At 47.1% G+C, this 19,542-nt stretch overlaps 1 protein-coding gene across 2 annotated transcripts; it reads left to right on the top strand.

Annotated features, from left to right (window-relative positions):
* Positions 1 to 4,989: 4,989 nt before the first annotated feature.
* Positions 4,990 to 18,919, top strand: CAVIN2 (caveolae associated protein 2). 2 transcript variants are annotated; one of them, XR_014795676.1, is made up of 3 exons: positions 5,108 to 5,904; positions 16,556 to 17,727; positions 17,774 to 18,919. XR_014795676.1 is itself a non-coding variant. In XM_084891649.1 (2 exons), exons 1-2 carry the CDS (start codon positions 5,434 to 5,436, stop codon positions 17,327 to 17,329), a joined length of 1,245 nt encoding a protein of 414 aa, XP_084747775.1. In that variant the 5' UTR covers positions 4,990 to 5,433; the 3' UTR covers positions 17,330 to 18,919. The 2 variants fall into 2 exon arrangements, 1 of the variants encoding a protein (XP_084747775.1); XM_084891649.1 differs by having other exon boundaries at positions 4,990 to 5,904; positions 16,556 to 18,919.
* Positions 18,920 to 19,542: the final 623 nt, after the last annotated feature.

Raw genomic sequence — 19,542 nt, 5'->3', positions numbered from 1 at the left:
CGTGCCCTCTCCCAGGAAAAGTATTCAGGAAAGCAGACTAGGGACCGGTGGACTACACACCCAACCCTTTAAAGTGCAGATTCCAAAAGTGGCCCATGTCACTTCTGCTTATATCTGTTGAACAGAACTTGGTCATACATCCACCCCCAGCTCAGAGGGACAGGAGTGCCGTCTTAAGCTGGGTAAGAATGTGCCTACCTAAGACTCTGTCGCTGGTTAACTCACTCCATCACTGCAGAAGGCCTCTCCTCTCACCCGGATTCCTGGGACATACGGTATCTGCTTAGAGGGCCCTGTTCCAGGAAGACTTCCTGGACTGCCTTATCTAAGATCACACCCTGACAGCCTCTGACCCACTATTCTGCTTTATTTTTCTTCATGGAAACGTATCACTGTCTACAATTACAGGTTATTTTTATTTTCACTGGTCTCCACCCCGCCCCTCAAAGCACGGACTCCACAGGAGCAGGGACTTTATGTCTTGTTTACGGCTACATTGCCAGCACCTGCGTGTTGCTCAGTAATATTTGCTGAATGAATGAATGAATGAATAATGAATGGACACTATTCTAACTTGTCTCTCTGCCTCTGATCTTGACAATAAAACATGACAGAAAAGAGTTGAGTTATCTTAATGGGTACCAGAGTTTTGTTGTTTGTCCTTTAAAAATGTAGAAAACTACTTTTCATGATAATAATGACACATATCCTTGGTGTGAAATAAAACCCAAGAGCCTGCGTTGGGCTAATATTTCCCTCATTAAATAGGAGGTAGAGGATAAGAGAAAACAGAAGGCAGGAAACCGGGAGGAGAGGGACCAGAAGGTGTCAGCCATCTTCCTGTGACCCTGCATCTCACTACCATGCACTGCACTGAGCGAATGCGTGTGTGAGTGGGTGCTATGATGCCTAACAAGGGTTGGGGCTCCCAGCTGGGAAGGCATGGAGCAAGATGGAAACAGCACCTGGGGAGTATGGGGTCCCAGAGGCAGAGGAGGCCTGGAAAATGCAAGCCCCTCTAGAATTTCAAAAAAAATCATGGCATTTCCTAAATGACAGCACATGGAAAGTAAAGTGGAACCCACCTTTTCTGTCAAAACTGTACATTATTTATGCTTCATCACTCATTTGTATACATTTCCATAGAGGTTACGTGGAGACTTTGGTTGGAAGAGGTTAAGGTCATATATTATAATCACACGCTTTTCATCCTTGATATTTCTACTGAACACAAGTCCTCTCTGTCGCCTCAGAAAAGGATCAGGGAAAGGCAGGGCCGTCTGGCCTTCTACAAGCTGCACCCCTTTCATCTGCACCCTTGTGGAGTGGAGTGCAGAGTGAAGCCAGCTGTGGTTGGGTGACCCTTCAGTTCCACCTTCCTTTCTGCCTAATTCATTTTATTCCACCATTTTTGGTATCAAGCTCAGAGCGCAGCTTTGCTGAGGGTACTGTTATTTTAGGAGTTAAGTGTGGGGACAATAGTACATATGAATGGATCGGATGCAGGAGTGCTGGGACAAACCTAGACAGCTCATACTTCTGCAAGAACTGCATTTTCATTGCAAACCACATGGTCACAGTTATCTATTACTGCATAACAAACCACCCCAAAACTTAGTGACGTAACACAAACATCATTTTCTTATACCTTCAGTTTTGTGGATTGGGAATCAGGACAGGGCCCAGCAAGGATGATTCATCTCTGCCTCACAAGGCCAAGGGCCTCATGTGGGCAGGGCAGGGTTAGACTTAGAGACTTGAGAGAACAGTTGGTAGCTAGTGAATGGATGGAGGATTCGGACCCCTAACCATACCCTGGTAGCTAATGTTCCTATGTGACCCACTCCAGCACCTTGCCTGCTCCTCCTATAAAGAGGCAGGGTCTGTTTCCTGTGCCCTTGAACCTGACTGAGCTTGGCCTGTGACCTGCTTGGACCCAATAAATGTAGTGGACATGACAAGAGGAGAATTCCAAACTTTCCAAATCTTGCAGCTTTTGCTTTCATTCCCTGGTCTCCCTGAGGCTGAAAGGTTAAGGAGAAAGAAATCCCACATCCTAGTTGTCCCAGCTAAAGAGCCAACAATGTGATGAAGACCATCTTGGATTCCATGACAGCTGAGTGGCATGCCTAGCCAAGATGACCATTCTGGCTGAGCCCTGCCTAGCCACACAATAATCTACATAATAAAAGAGTAATATATAAATTGACTGTACCTTCATAGCGCCCACCAGCCAATCAGGGGTATGCAAATTAACCCAACAAAGATGGCACGTTGATTTACATATGCAGATACCAACTGGCTGGGGGCAGGGTGGGGCAATTGCATTGTCACCATGGCAATGACGCAGGCATTATGCACCACCCCAGCCACTGTGGGCCTCTTGGCAGCATGGGAAGGTGGAAAGGTGGCTCCAGGACAAAGTGAAGGCAGTGCCGGCAGCCATGGGAATGAAGGCCCATTCTTGCACAAATCTTCATGCACTGGGCCTCTAGTGAGTACATAAAATTCAAGACTGTAGTTGTTTTCAGCCTTGGAATTTCAGGCTGGTTCCTTATACAGCAATAGATAACTGTTATGATATGCTACGTGTCTTATTCAAAATTAACTTTTTTAAATAACTAGGCTCACTTGCAAAGCTTTCTTCCTGTTTAACCAGTACCCTCTCTCTCTTTTTTTTACCTTAACCCATGTCTTTAAGGACTCTGTTTATCTAGCAGATGACACAATATCCAACAATGCAATGCAAAATCAGTGCCAATCAATGCAAAAAGTCAGGGCAGAGTGATTATAATGTAAAATTGCAAATCTTTCTAAATGTGTATGAGATCATGAAGTTGGTGACAGTGATGTGAAAGAAGCCCTTGAATCACGGGAAACTCCTCTGACGAACGAGAATCTGCAGCTGGAATGGTTAACATTTAAAGAAGAAGAAATCCTCACAGATGATGGCACAGTAACTGCTTCCGACTAATTGAATGTCAGGATTTAAGAGAGGCTCTTGGGAAACTGATGAAACTTTCAAATATTTTTGCAATGATGACCCTCTTTATGACTTGCCCACTGAAATCAAATGTAAAAGGATATGGTGGATGAGACCATATAATTTTGTTAGAAAATTATGCTTCCCAACATCCGCACTTGATTCGGTCCTTTGTTCTAACATTTAACACATCATTGACCAACTGAAATTTGTTAAATGTAAGGTAAATTAATTTTAATGATTGTCTTACCTTTTTTATAGTTCCAACCAAATCTTTTCACTGTTTTGTTCCTATTTTTCACTTTAGCTTGACCAACATGGCTCAGTGGTTGAGCATTAACATATGAACCGGGAGGTCACAGTTCAATTCTGAGTTGTGGGCTCGATCCCCATTAAGGGGCATGCAGGAGGCAGCCAATCAACGATTCTCTCATCACTGTTGTTTCTATCTCCCTTTTCCTTCCTCTCTAAAATCAATAAAAATCTATTTTTTAAAAAGTTTTTTTTTAATAAAACATTAAGTTTGGGGAGGTAGCAATTATTTGAGGACACCCCTGTGGCCTCTGTGAATAGCTTTCACTCCTCTCCCTAACTAACAGGTGTACCCACTGAGGGCAGGTCTCAGAACGTGCTGTCTGACATCCTCTGGACAGTGCACCAATCGTCGGACTGTACCGATCATAGAAACTCACAAATTTGGTAAATGTGACAGCGAATGACCCTCTGATTGACGGGCTCACGTGCAGGTTTTGCCATTGCAGAATGGCACTTTTCCATCATCAATCCCTGAACACAGGAGCTGGCATCTGTGCTTCTCAAAATTGTTCAATGGAGGCCTATTACAAATTTTCTGCCGAGAGCGCGTTCAAAGGCTGAATGCATTTAAGACCAATCCAAGCGTGTCCAGCCGTCCTAGGAAACCAGGCCCGCTCCCCGGGCTGGGCGGGGCGGCCGGCTGGGAACAGGTGTGCCACTTCACCGCACAGGAATTTGGAAATGTCAGACACAGAAGCACTTTAGAAACTCCAGCTCAGCCCGCCTGGCGGCCCCCTTCTAGGCACGTGTCAGCAAGTGCCAGCGGAGGGGGCATCTGAGAAGGTCTCTCAGCAGTGATTATAAACCAGTTCAAACAAATGGCATGGTAGGCTCTTAAAGAGATCAGGCTTCATTTACAGGGGCGAGGAGCGGGAGGGGTTCCTCTTTCAATTTTGCTCCCCAAAAGAAAGTATATTTTTAAAATATTTTTGATTGATTTCAGAGAAGAAGAGAGAAAGAAAGAGAGATGGAAGCGTCAATGATGAGAGAAAATCATGGATCATCTGCCTCCTGCACGCCCTACACGGGATCGAGCCCACATCCCAGGCCTGTGTCCTGACTGGGAATTGAACTGTGACCTCCTCGTTCATATGTCGATGCTCAACCCCTGAGCCACGCCACCCAGCTGGGCAGCAATTACATGTTTTACCATCCGTGAGGTTCGGTCTCTTTTGACTTATCTTGCTCTTCCATCACAAGAAGAACTCGTGAAGAGAGAACTGGGCTGCCTTCCTGGTGGTTACCTTCCCTTCCTTCAGACTTTAAGAAAGAACACCAGCCCTAACCGGTTTGGCTCAGTAAACAGAGCATTGGCCTGCGGACTGAAGGGTTCCAGGTTCGATTCCAGACAAGGGCATGCTACCTTGGTTGCGGGCACATCCCCAGTAGGGGATGTGCAGGAGGCAGCTGCTGGATGTTTCCCTCTCACTGATGTTTTTAACTCTCTATCCCTCTCCCTTCCTCTCTGTAACAAATCAATAAAATATGTTAAAAAAAAAAAAAAAGGAACAAACACCAAGCTGGGCTGCAAGTACCCTTTACACTTGACCCCTCCCATCTCCTTGGACACCAGGCGTTCTGCAGCCCAGTCTAGGGCAAGTGCAAACAATACTTTCCGTTAGAATAACTTGTATTCAGGAAAGAGGAAAAAAAATTTAAAAAAAGAACAGCCGCTCTGTTGCATCTGTAGCATAGCAGCCGGAGACAAGTTTACCAGCGCTGGCCAACTGGAGTCAGGAGCTGGCCGGGTGAGCGTGCTTTCCCCGCCCCTGGATGAAGTCATGACTGAAATATGGCATTCAACTCCTTTTTAAAAGGGAAGAGGCTCCGGAAAGAGACGCTGGCCCTGCAGGAAAGTGCCCCGCGCCCAGGGGACGCGCGAGGAAGTGTGTGATCCCTCTGAGCCCCGAGTGGCTCTCCTCTGACCTTCGCCTCCCACTGGGTGGAGCCGGGCTTTTAAGAGCCTCGGGGTGCAGGCCCCGGTCAGTGTAGCCGGTGCTGGCCTGTCTGAACCTCTCCAGGCTGCAGAGCCGGGCTCTGAGCTCCAAGCGGCCCGCCTAGCTCTGCGCCCCTCGCCACCGTCCTCCCCGGAGCAAGAAGAGGGATCCCGGCCCTGCCCACCTGCCGGCCTGACCATGGGAGAGGACGCTGCCCACTCCGACAAGTCCCAGGGCTCTGAGCTGCGGCCCGAGAAGCCAGCCAGCCCCAGCCCGGCGCCCTCCTCCACGCCCAGCCCCAGCCTGCACCTGGGCAGCGCGGACGAGGCGGCCCGGGACCATGTGAACGCGGTGACGGTGCTCACGCTGCTGGACAAGCTGGTGAAGATGATGGACGTGGTGCAGGAGAACCAGCACAAGATGGAGCAGCGGCAGATCAGCCTGGAGGGCTCGGTGAAGGGCATCCAGAACGACCTGACCAAGCTCTCTAAGTATCAGGCCACCACGGGCAGCACGGTGAGCAAGCTGCTGGACAAGTCCCGCAAGGTGAGCGCGCACACGCGCGCCGTCCGCGAGCGCCTGGAGCGGCAGTGCGCGCAGGTGAAGCGGCTGGAGAGCAACCACGCGCAGCTCCTGCGCCGCAACCATTTCAAAGTGCTCATCTTCCAGGTCAGTGCCCACCTCCCACCCCCAACCCTCCTCCCTGCAGCTGCCGCTGCTGCTGCTCGCATTCCTGAGCTCAGCGGGCCTGGCTCTCGCCATCTGTCCAGCTGTCCATCTGTCCTGCCTGGCAGGGCTCAGACACACAGGCATTGTCCCTGTCCGCCTTAAGCAGGCAGAGGGGAAATCTGTGCACACAGGTGACCTTGCCAGGTCCCCGAGGTTAGTCGGGCGGAGTCACTCATTGGGGAACACCTGGATGGCCTCCATCCAGCTGGCGAAGGTGAGCAGGTGCCAGGTGCCTGCACCCCGTCAAAGCCATCCGTCTCCCTGCCTGCCTGTGGACCTGGGGCTGGCTGCCGCTGTCCGCTGGTCAGGGCCAAGGCGTTCAGTGGCTGTTTATTAACTCTTTGTGCAAATGAAGTAAGCATGTGAAGGTGTTCGTTTGTTAGGGGGGTGGGGAAGGGGAGAGAAGGAGTTGTTTTTTAAATAAAAAAGTTAAACTCAGGGCTGTGTCAAGTCTCCCTGTGGCCAAAAGCTACCAGCATTTGGGGGGCTAAGCAAGTCCTTCTAGGACCCTTCTGGCCAAAGCGATCCTGTTAAGTTCTGTTCTCGCAAAGAGCGCTAACAGAGCTCCTCGCAAACACCCAGATGTGCTTCTCATTGCGCCCAGACACAGCTGCCAAGTGAAATGAAAGCCGTGCGATCAGTCCCAGTTACAAAGGCTGGTCTCAAGTATTTGCTGTCTCCAATGGTTGCCTTGGGATAAAAGGGCCACTTAAATTTTTTTAAGGCATCCGTGATGCAATGAATGTAGCAAGAGGCTCTCTGGGAACAGGGAGTCTGCATGGGCCGCGGCCCCGCCAGGCGTTGGGCACTTGCAGATCCAAGGGCAGCCCTGCCTACTGCCGGGAGCCTTCCGCCCAGTGGGCCCGGCCAGCTGGGACCCCAGGAAGCAGTCGCCGTCCCTCCCTGCCCCAGGGCTGCCTCCTTGTGAGCCTGTGAATAGGGGCGGATTTCAAAACCCTGGAGGAGAGGCTGGGACCAGGGTCTGATTGTGAAAGCCACACAGAAGAGCCTTCATCTCCCAGGAGAGATTGGGAAATGGGGCCTGAAACCAAGGGAGCCTTCTTTTCCTAAACGAACCCAGGAGCCAGAGCCCCAGCCTCCTTCCCCCCCAAAAAGGACTGGGGGCCTCGGCTGCTGCATTGTCCTCCCCAAATCGCACTTCTGTCCTAACGCTTCAGGCAGCTGATGGCCTCCTACACCTTGTAGGCTTTCTGCAGCTGGAAGTGTTTTAGCTTTTAATGCAAATAGAATGGCTTTTCTTTTCTTTTTTTAAATATATTTTATTGATTTTTTTTTTTTTTTTTACAGAGAGGAAGGGAGAGGGATAGAGTTAGAAACATCGATGAGAGAGAAACATCGATCAGCTGCCTCCTGCACACCCCCTACTGGGGATGTGCCCACAACCAAGGTACATGCCCTTGACCGGAATCGAACCTGGGACCCTGCAGTCCGCAGGCCGGCACTCTATCCACTGAGCCAAACAAGTCAGAGCTGGAATAGCTTTTCCTGCACCAAATAAACTGAAGAGATATGTATCTTTCTTAAGCCATATAAGGTCCCTACTTTATTAGCCCAAATGATAGTAGAGATCTCGCTCTGGAAGCATTGCTACGTTAAATCCTCATCTCCACACAACACCAAACCTGCGCAGACCTGTTAGAGGAAGTCTCCCTCCTGCCAGTCTGCGTCAAAGAGAATCACTCTTGACCTTTTCCTCAGTTCAGGAGGAAAAACACAAGTATTTATCTAGTGGAGGAAAAACACAGTTTGTAGGGATCGGGTTTTGTTTTTATTTGCCACGGACACCTGTCGATGTTGGGGGGGAGGGGGGGATGGAGAAGGTATGTGACTAAAAATTGGAGAGAATTCTAAATCTGACAGTTAGATAAACATTTGTTGGGGAATTTAAAGACACAGGCTGCTGCTGAAGCCTGGCCGTGGCCTCCTGTTTGTCACATCAGGTTGACAGGTATGAAATTGCAGGCAGAGAGGGAAGAAATTCTCAGCAGAATGAGTGAAAGGTGAGACAGGGGCGCTCTAGACCTTGAAGGGGGGGCGAGGGGGGACGCGCCGGGAAGGGAACCCAAGGCAACATGTTCAAGCTCCACTCTGGCCTCTTCACGGGCAGCCCCCAAAGACACTTGTTTTTGTAAAGCGCCGTTTAGGAGGCAAGGAACTGGGCCTTTCTTAAGCCCAAAGGATATTCGAAATCTCAACTCTCAAGGCATCGCCTGATGGTTATTTAAAGAAACAAATGCATGCGAGTGCCACTCCTCGGTGGAAGGGTTGCTCTTTCTCTTGATCCTCCTTAAAGCGAGGGTTTCAGGAGCAGGAATTATGCCAGTGGGTAAGACAATCACTGTGTTAGAGAGGGGCTTAGCATAGGGGCTGCGAAGGTTAATAATGTTCTCCATCAGACCCTGGTTCAAATCCTAGTTTTTCCACTTGCCCACTGTGTGCATGTTTTATAGCTTCTCCACGAGTGTGTCCTCATCTGTGCACTGAGAATACTAATAAGGGCAAAGAACATTTAAGCCCTTAATAAGCCCTTCCAACATACTAAGCATTTTTCTGGGCGTTATCTCACTCCCCCCCCCCCCCCCCGCCTCCCTCCCTCCCCCAGTTTACCGATGAGGATGTTGAGATATTTATATCTTATCTGAAGTTATTTATTAAGCAAAGGATGAAGCTGGGGTTTGACTGATTCCAAAGTGTGTGCTCTTAAGCACAAATGCTTCCTCCTCCTAGCTCTCCCCAAGGGTGAGGAATCCGGGAAATAACACTTAGAATGGCTAGCGACTGGCCTGGAGTAAGAAGCTCTTCCTGGCTGGATTTGAAAAGCATTTGCAGGGAAAGGGGGCTGCACTTTTGCCTGGTTAGACATGTGCTTCAAAGACCTTGTCTGCACATATGCATAAGCTGGACACAGGCAATAGGGTGGTAAAGGCTGGGGGGAGGGGCGGGAGCTGGGAAAGGTCAGTGGGGCGGGGGGGGGGGGGGGGAGGAGAGAGACACATCTGTAATATTTTCAACAATGAATATTTTTTTAAATAAAAATAATACAAATAAATAAAACTAATAATAAATAAATATGCCTCTTGAGTAAAAACTGATCTCACCCTACCCAGGATCTTAAAACAGCTATGCTTACGCTTTTTCAGTTGAGACTTATTAGAAGTCATACACTCACTCCTACACACTCCCACTCCCTACCATACATTGTATGACAACTACCATGTTGAACTCAGTATCATGTCACCACCCGCTCCATGAAAGCAAAGGACCTGCCCACAGAGCCTTCCCCACACAGACCTCTTGGCAGCAGCCCGCCTGCCCCGTGGGGCAGAGGCCGTGTCCCCTGGATCTGCAGAGAGGGTGGAGGTCACGCAAGGCCCCAGGGCCACCTCATACCTTTACGTGATGGCTGTCACTTCCGGTCAGTTGGACGCTATGCCAGTCTTTCCTGTACTGAGTCCATCCGTTTTCTAGTTTACAACCAAAGAGTTCATGTGAAAGTGAACAAGGAGGGCGGGGAAGGAAAGCTGTTACTGGCGTGAGGCACCTGGAGCTGTGGTGTTTAGGAGGTCACGGGTCTAGTGTGTTAGTTCCTGGTATGTCCACCCACATCTGCACATGCCTCTGGGTTGGCTGGGTGGACCTAGATGCTTACTGTACACATTTGCATTGACTAAAATTCCAAACTTTGTCCTCATGTCATTTGTTTCTTTAAACCTGTGCTAGATTTACATGGTAAGCCTCTCAGGCCTTAGCCATTACCTCAGATTATAAACCCAGGAATATCTAAAACTGGACAAAATTCATTCTCCTTTAAGCACTAGAGGCAATTGTCAGATCCCTGTTAAACTTAGCAGCTTTCCTTTCTACATTTCTATAAGATCAATGTTCTAATTCAAAATACTGTGGCAGGACCCAGCAGCATAAGTGAAATGAGACTCAGAGGGGTTGCTGATCAAAAAGCAAATGCTAACGACTAATGAGGCTAATTCCTCATCTGTAAGGCAGGCTAGCTTTTTTACTAAATGATGGAATGTCTATGGCAAGTCAGTGGATATGCAGTTAAGAAGGAATTGTCCCTGTTGATTGAAGGGACTAGAATTTCATAGGTAACTGACCCCACCCGGGGGCTCGGGGCCCACTGAGGCCTCTTAGGGGGTTAGTGGGTGATTATTTGAAAAAGCAGTTTGGGAATTATTTCAAATCCAGAAAGAAAATGAGCGTCCTCGTGGACAGCTTACACTTTCATCCACATAACATTGTGAAATTGGGTGAAAAGAGTAGAGGTTAGGTACTTGCTGTGGAAACATTCACGGAGAACCAAGCCTTTAAATGTGTTCAAATATTCATCTTTTGGGTCCCTTCAGTGAGGCCAGAATTTTAGAAAAGTGCTAAAAGGGTAGCACCTTCAGACTGTTTTTAAGTGGATTTTTTTTTTTAAAGACTGTACTCCTTTCTCTATCCCAAGCCACTATTCTGCAACCTGCAACATTAATTCAGACTTAGGAGAAACAGGGCCAGGTCATAAAAAACACCTTTTATATGACAATGCCTGATGTTTATATCACATTGATTAATGTTCCCATAATGGAATATCGGTTCCAATATGCCACTTACCGGTGCTCTTTAGTTTATGAGAGAAAGAAAATACTGGTTCTTATTGTTATTGTTTACACTTATTGAGTGCCAGCCCTCCCTCGGGCACTTTATGGGAATAACTGATTATGGTTGGTATTTCTTCAAAAGAATCATTACTTTCTGTATTCAATGACCAAGCTTCCAGACGCAGCCTTGCCACGGAAGGGACACGCCTTCTGCTGCTTGGTAATCTGTGTGTGTTTGCATCGGGTGAAGCATATTCTCCCATGCAGCTCAGGCCTCGGGGTTTTAGTGCTCGCGCGAAACAAAACGTGGTTGGCATTAGGATACCATGGGATTGCTTCTGTCATTTGTTGACTGTTTTTCATGGGATTTAGGTTAAGGTCACAGAATCGGATATTTTAGAGCCTTCATAATCATTTAGTTTAACCTCATTTTATATCAAAGAAGCAAAGGCCCTGAGAAGCAGAGTAACTGGGCAGGTTTCATTTGATGAACAGTAGAAATTACCGACCTGAGTTGTGAAATCTGTAGAAACCAGCGCTCCAACCCCATGAGGACAAAGTTCACGTTCGCTGGGCTGTCCACGCCAGCTTTTCAATAACTCAGTGCGATTTGGTGTCGCTTTGTCTTGTGTGTTTTGGGCGTGTAACAAAGAACACCTAACCAGTGTGATCTTAAAAAGGAATGGAGCCCTTGATAACACTGAAAAATAATGAAACTTTTAAATCCTCCCGAATGTGAAAGACTGCTCGGGGATTGTAAGCAATGCTGTTTATTCTTATGACTTTCGGCTCCCACCCGCCGCTGCCTTCGGGGGCAGTTCTAATCCATGCCTTATCCGCTTGGCAGCCTCTACCTCGGCAGCACGCACCGGAGAGAGCCATCAATGGGGAAGCGAGGCCCATAAATCAGAATGTCAGGTGGGCGTCGTTCCATTTTAATAACTAGTGTTTAGAGATTATTGGATAAAACATTTCATGGACATAAATTTACAATCCTCATATATCCCTCCAAGATGCCACCACATCCCAGTGGGACTATGACAGCCTTTGTTATTGTCTTCTAACAGCAGGGGTGACACGTTAGTGACAGGAGAGCAAGCCACTGGCTCGTCTCTCTTCAGTCAAGCTTTAAAGGACTTCCTGAGGCCCCCTTTTCCAACGCTAGTCACATAGAGTCTCCCTGTCTTTGAAAGTGCCCATCGCTGTGTGTGTGCAAAGACTCACTTACAAACAGTCCCAACCCAAAAAGCACCTCGAAAGTTTCTCTGTCGATGTCTCTATGCACAGCTGGAATTATTAGCTCAAAAGAATTAACGTAAACAGCAAACAAGCGGGAGTATAAGGGGAAATGCCATTGCTCAAGAGCTCTCTCCCTTCTTTTTCTCTCGCGAGCGTGTCATCCGTGTGTTTGAAGTGTTCTGTTTCATTCTTCCTCCCTTCAAACTATTCCTGAGGGTTTCTGTGAAACTTCAGAACCAGGAGCAGGTCCTCGGTGGTGTCCTCATGAAAATGAATCTGTAGGGCAAACAGTAAGCTGGTACAACTTCCAAAGGAAGCGATGCCACTCCCAAGGGATTCTTAATGCCACGCAAAGGAATCACAGTGCCTAGTAGCTATGTGGGCAGCATAATTCAGCAGTGACAGAACTGAAGGCGTCTATCTGATCGTCCCCCTTGAAAGAGCCAACCGTCTTGGAATCTTCTGAGAAAGTAGGTCAGAGACGTTATGATCAGAGGCCAAAGGCAGAAGTGTGGCCTCCCCTGTCGGGAGGTGAGATATCAAGTGTGTCCTTGAGGTGTGCGTGTCCTGATCAAGGCACGTGTGCAGGTGAGACTGTGCAGTGACAGAGGAGCCACTGTCCGAGGTTCAAGTTGAATGTCGCTTCATATTAAATACCACGCATGCATTTCACTAAAGAACGGAGCTTTTTAAGGGAGTCGTTATTGTGCGGCTCCTACACAGGCATCATGGAGAGGTGAGGCCTGCATGTGCTTGCATATTCACAGATTCCTGCGTGAACAGGAAAGGCAAAGGGCTCCCCTTTTGAGGCCATAAGAAGCCACAAAATAAATGCTGTCCAGTAAACAGGACACCAAGTGCAGCTCGAGTAATGACAGTGACCGCAGACGCCTCGCAGATAGCCAAGAAGACGTATCTCACGGGGTTCCAGTCCCAGAAGGACACACCCCGCCCATTCTGGATTATGTCTGTTCCTGCTGTGTTTATTGTCACAGTTGGCACTTGGTTAAATTTCCCAGGCAGCGCATAAAAGGATCCAGTTGCGGTTCCTACTATCTCTTAACTGCCCCCAGCTCTGTTGTGAGAATCTGCCCCAGGCCATTTCTCCACCACAAGCTCACGCACTTTGCTCAAACCATCCTCAGAGGACACGTAAGGAGAGAGATGAGTTAAGCTCAGCCATGTTTTTTTAGTAATAAGATTGACATTGAAGAAAACTTACAAAATGATTAATTGAATTCTTTTAGAAGCCCGGTTACCGGGTCTACCTTTCGTTGAGGTTGAAGAAAAGAAAACTAGCAGGGCAATCCTTTGGTTACCATGGAAGATTGCACACATGTACCTCTTCTCACGGAGCCACGGCTAATTTTGAGTTTTCCACCTGCATGTCTGCCAGAGAGAGAGATTTTAGGGAGAAAGAGAAGGAGAGGGAGATAGAAATATCAATGATGAAAGAGAATCATTGATCGGGGGCCTCCTACACGCCCCCTGCTAGGCATGTACCCTTGACCGGAATTGAATCCAGGACCCTTCAGTCCACAGGCCGGTGCTCTATCCACTGAGCCAAACCAGCTAGAGCCACTAAGAACTTTTAATAACATTTCCCTGAACTCTTGGTTTCTTCCTTTCCTTCAAGCAACTCCTGTCAAAGCATCCCAACCCTCTTGTCAAACCCCACAAGTAATTTCACTTCCGGACTAAGCATCAGAGCCCTGGCTACTTCTGCAGTCTGCCCCTCGTTCGGTTACACTCACCCTCTGAGAATAAACTCCTTACAAATGGCAGCCACTGCTCTCCTCGCGCCTGAGGCTCTCCTCATTTCCCAGGGACAGCCAGCATCAGCAAACTTGCTTCTAGACGCAGAGCAGGGCCCATACTTTTGCAGGCTTCAAGCCTTGCCGACAGCGGGCGTCTCCACTCCAGCCACCCTCGGGCTGTCTTAGAAAGCCGCCGTACCCAGCATGCACCCATTCAACAAATAGCTGTTGAGTTGCCAGGAACTATTCCTAGTCACTGGGGCATAACAGTGAACAGACAAAATCTCCACCTTCATGGGGAGCACATGCCAATGAGACAGAGGCGAGTTGAGACTTGAAACATGGGAACGTTGCTCTCTGTAAAAGTCCATGTCATAAGAGATTTGTGGGAATCCCATCCTTCTTTTATTTTTTTAACTTTGTCTTTTATGTGCCTGGCATTTTTTTTTTTTTTTAATCCTCACCCAAGAATATTTTTCCATTGATTTTTAGAGAGAGGGAAAGACAGAGAAAAATATTAATGTGAGAGGAATATATTGATTGGTTGCCTCCTGCACAGTCTCTGACCAGGGCCCGGGCTGGAGAGAGCCTGCAACTGAGGCATTTGCCCTTGACCAGACTCCAACCGAGGATTCTTCAGTCCACAAGCCAGTGCTCTATCCATTGAGCCAAACTGGCTAGGCCCTGACAATTTGTTGACATTCAAAATGGGAGGGTGTGGATAAAAGAATGTGAAGGAATTAGTGAATATATATATAAAACAAATAGACACAGAGGACTATGTGGGGATAGCCATCGGGCAACAGAGGTGGGGGCAGGGGTGCAGGTGGGCAAACCGTGGGGGAAATGGGGTGGAAAGAGACTTTGCTTGGGTCAATGGGCACATGATACAGTGTCCAGATGATGTTTCATTGAGTTGTACACTTGAGACCTATATGGTTTTGCTAACCAATGTTACCCCAATAAATTCAATTTTTTAAAATGGGTGAGTGTGGAGAAAGCTTTAGGAAATTGAATCTGTTATTTCTTACCTCTACCAAGGATTCTATTTAACCAGACAATTCTGCTCTTTCCCCTTTGTTTCTAACCAGTTTAGAAAGGCTCAGGTATGAGTTATGAGTATGTGTCTGTAAGGGGGAGACACAGGACTGTGTCTTAGCAGAGAGTATCATAATTATACCATTCAGTGGTAATAAGGACAGAAATTTTTAATTTTCTCTATCAAAACTTTGTTCATTTAGCCTTTGTAGCAAGAAGTTAAAAATATATATGTGTAGGCTCACTCTTCAAGCATGTTTCTGATTATAATGTCAATTTTTCAAAATTGCAAAATGAGAAGGGCAGTTCTTTTTTTTTTTTAATATATTTTATTGATTTTGTACAGAGAGGAAGAGAGAGAGATAGAGAGTTAGAAACATCGATGAGAGAGAGTCATCGATCTGCTGCCTCCTGCACACCCCCTACTGGGGATATGCCTGCAAGCAAGGTACATGCCCTTGACCAGAATTGAACCCAGGACCTTTCGGTCCCCAAGCCGACACTCTATCCATTGAGCCAAACCGGTTTTGGCGAGAAGGGCAGTTCTTACTGTTAACATGAACTTTGCCTGAAGTTTAGATCCCAGACAGACTTCTAAAGTCACTAAATGTACTGGGCAGTCTACAACATAACCAGGTAATGTCACCGCTTTGGTGGAAGCAGGTGCTATGGGCTCTGGCACCGGGCCCACCTGGGCCTTCATGCAGAGCCCTGGTGCCCCAGGAAGTACAGTCCAAAGGCTGCTAATCTAGGTCAGATCCTCCCGTTCATGCCTGAAAGACACCAAGACCCAAGGAGATGAAGTTATTTGCCAAAAGTCACTCACCACTTAGCAGTACAGCAAGGACTGGGATTCAGGCTTCCAGTCACATGCTTTCTACTGTGCTGTTTCTTTTCATGAAAATGCAAAGGCACTTGGTTGGGTCTTGTTTTCCAATATTCAAATAGAAATATAAAAATCAAAGAGATTTTTATGCTAATGGGGTCCAAAGTCTGTCTACATTCAAATCTCCCCACTTAGCAACACTGGCAAACTATTCCTCTTGCTCTGTGGAGGCAGGTGCCCAGGCTCTGCCCCCTGATACATGGCAGGGGTCTAGAAGCTGGAGAGAGAGGTGTACTGGGCATAGTGTGCTGGGATGAGGGTGGGGGAGTCCTGAGCTGCTCTCCTCACCCTTAGCTCTAGGTGGGGGGTGAAGCATTCTTGTCCAGGAAACCCTGTTTAACAATAGTGGCTCGATAAGCTACACTTGGCATCATAATTCCCCTTGACAACTCTAAATGTGGCTCTAATATACCACATCCCCTTTTTAATGCCCACAAAGGATATACTAAACCACGGCTTTGTGAGCGGGTCCCCAGGAAGGCAGGCCCCTGCTTCCCTTCCTCTAAAATTATGTCCTCAGAAGAACTAGAGTGTACTTGGAACAGATACCAAGGTTGGCCTTATCTTTACTTCCGACAGCTAGTTGGGGAGGAAACCTGGTCAAGGCTCTACATGGGGTCCGACACTTGAGGACTTCCTGTTTTCTCTCCCCTGCCTCCACCTTTTATCTTCCAACCTGACCACCAGGCTCCTTCTCAGTGGGATATTGGCAGGACCGAGCTGGGTAGGAGAGGAGTTCACAGTGACTTACTTTATAGAAGCAGCTTCCTGGCCGATCTGAGCCACAGCCCACTTCCCCCTCTGCCTGTCACTGATAGAGCCCTTGCCAGAACCCTCCTAATCTTCCCATGGGGAGCCCTTGGCCTTATCCAGCTTCCGGGGAGGGGGAAGCCTTGACTGATTGACAATTAACTCTTCAAGTCCTAGAAAACTGAAGCCACAAACCTTGGGTTTCTATAACGCCCAAAACTGGCAGCTCAGGCATTCTGGCCGCTCCGGCCTGTTTGGGGAATGCGTTACTAACGTGAAATCTGCCTTGTCCATCTCTCCAGGAAGAGCACGAGATCCCCGCCAGCGTGTTTGCCAAAGAGCCCGTGTCCAGCCCCAACGAAGGGAAGGAGGAAGTTGCAGACGAGAACAAGTCTTTGGAGGAAACCTTGCACACCGTGGACCTCTCGTCGGAAGATGAGTTGGCCCACGGCGAGGAGGCCCTGGAAGACAGCGCAGAGGAAAGCCTGGGAGAGAGCAGAGCCGAGAAGATCAAAAGGTCCAGCCTCCGGAAGGTGGACAGCATCAAGAAGGCCTTCTCTCGCCAGAACATCGAGAAGCAGATGAACAAGCTGGGGACAAAGATTGTGTCTGTGGAGAGGAGGGAGAAGATCAAGAAATCGTTCGCTTCCAACCACGAGAAAACATCCTCCGGGAAAAGTTCCCCCTTCAAGGTCTCCCCTCTCACTTTCGGGCGCAAGAAAGTCCGAGAGCTGGAAAGCGCTGGGGAGAACGAGGCCAAGTCTGAAGACGTGCCCAACGACCATGACCACGAGGGGAGCTCACTGGCCGAGGGTCTCTCCCAAGCATCCCTCTCCAGCGTCCTGGCTGAAGGGAAGGGGGCCGAGGGAGAGAGTGGGAGGGCAGCCTCGCGGGGGAGTAACTCTGGCATGGACAGCAACGTGGACTTGACTGTGGAGGTCGATGAGGAGTCGTTGGTGGCCCGGGAACAGGCACAGAAGGTGCGCTATGAGGACGGCTACAACTCCACGGAGGCAGAGCGGTCAGAAGAGGAGGCCGCCCAGCTCCCGGTGCTGCAGGTGGGCCACACGGCCTGAGCAGGAGCCCACTGGGCCAGCGGCGCCTGCAGGCAGGTGGGGAGCCTAGAACACGCGTCCACGCGTCTTTAGTGCTACCCACTCACTACTGTGTTGTTGTCCATGTAGCAGCACACACATGACCAAGATCCACTATGAAGGCAGCCTGTCGGGGGCTCCATTTCTAATTTGCTCCTAGGTCCTGTTCCTGTAGGATTTCTCCAAGATTGCCCCGAAGAAATGAAGCAGTTGAAAAACATGGATCAGTTTAGCTTAGAAGAACCAGAGCCTACTGAAGACACTGGTCATGAAGGGTGATTGATTTGGGTCATTCCATAAGCTTGCTGCAGAGCGTACCAGCAGCAGATGGAATTTCCCAGAACTCCGTGCACCTGTTAGCTATTTTTCAGGTGTGTAATGTATGATATACATGTGTGTTTAAGCTAAAGGGTAACTGCTTTTAAGAAAAAAAAAGAAAAGAAAAGAAAACATGTTTTCTAAAAGGTAACAGAAAAAGTTTGGTTGACCATCCACTTAATAGAAACCATTGTTTTCTTGAAAATAAAGTAAAAACTGCAATTTTTAGCTAAAGAAGTAAGACATGTAGGAAATCAGGACTATTAGAAAAAGAAAACTAAGAAAGAGATGTGGGAAAATAGGAAAAACAGGAACAAAGAATGCCAAAGAAAATGAAGACAAAAAGAGAAAAAAAAAGTATGTGCTTAGAAGTAGAATATTTACTATCTAAATTTAAATATTTTGCTCTTTATAACAATACTAAAGAAGTTCTTATATCTGGAATAATGTTATATTTTCACAATATTCTTATTTTCTAACATTTTCAAATACTATAAAGATATTTTACTGTGTTCAAGGTGTATTTTTTCTTAATATATAAAAGACATTAGAAATATCCCTCCGAAGAAACTCAAAAAGATGTTGTCTCTTTAACACTGGGGATGAATATAAATATTCAAAATTAATTAATGCATACTGCCTTTTCTAGGAAGTTGGATCATACTAGTCTTTAATGTAATGTTTTCCAAATTTGAGCTTGCACTCAAAATGTAATGTTGGTTTATAGGGTATTAAAATTAACAGGTTTGGGAAAGGGAGGGCTTCTATTTGTCCTTTTTTTTAGTCATAATGATAATTTCATTCCAGGTCATATTTTATTTATATGTCAATTTCACATTTTAGTATGTTTATTACCTTTTTAAAGCACGGGTATTTATGTAGATATGCACATATAGTCAGATAGGGTAATTTTTACTACTGCCTAACATTATACTAAAATGTTGCTTTATCTATTTTTAATTACAGAATGCTAATGTTTTGAGAATACTATGAAACTATAGTTTGAAGACAGGTAGTAGGGAGCAGATCCCTGCCTTTAGATTTCGCCACTCACTATAGGTAGCCTTATAACTGTAGCTAATCCAACACAGTATTAACAAACTGCTTTGTCTTATAAAAGAGATAAGTTTAACAAATGTATTGATGGCATAACCTATACAGCTATCCTTGTTTTTGCAATCATGTACCCCACGTATTTGATGGTTGAACAACAAAGGCTATATTAAAGAAGACTAAATAAACCAAAAATGAAAAGTGCCTAACAGTGTCAGTTTGTTGGCAGAACAGTTTTAGAACAAGCAGAGAGAATTGATTTCTTAAAACTCTCCTCCAAATATAGCTGTAATGTTGATTGTTTCCGTCTTGATTTCCCCTATTAACTCGGCTTTCTCTTTTCCCTGATCTCATTTAGAATCTGAGTCTCATTCGTCAAGTTTAACTTTCTTGACATCACCTTGCCAGCTCTGGGGAGCAGCTGAATTGATTGCAGCTGCTTGATGAATTTGATATTTCCATCTGCATTTGTACTGTTTGGTACCAGGCCTCCTAATACTTTAGGCAGCCCTGCAAACACAAACGTATCGGGCTGGGCGTTCAGTTGTCCCACGCCGATGACACTGTCTCCTGCGCTGTCCCACATCCCGTGGAAGACTTCATTTCGCACATGGCCCCCAGCATGCCCATTCCACCTGCACTAGGTTGCTATCACTTCTTGCTGCCAAGGAGGTGAAGGGTCCAGGGTTAACGTGATGATTACATTTCCTTTTCAAAAGATGTGCATGTCGTGTAGTGAAAAACTGCACACAGGCATATTTTCAGATTTTACTGACAAACAATTTACTCTCTGCTCCACATTCGAGGCATTAAAATCCTAAGCA

The sequence above is a fragment of the Pipistrellus hanaki genome (genome assembly GCF_964339955.1).
Source record: "Pipistrellus hanaki genome assembly, chromosome: 8".
In the NCBI taxonomy this organism is placed as follows: Eukaryota; Metazoa; Chordata; class Mammalia; order Chiroptera; family Vespertilionidae; genus Pipistrellus; species Pipistrellus hanaki.
Note: the sequence above shows the minus strand (reverse complement) of the source record. Positions and strands in the feature narration are given on the sequence as shown.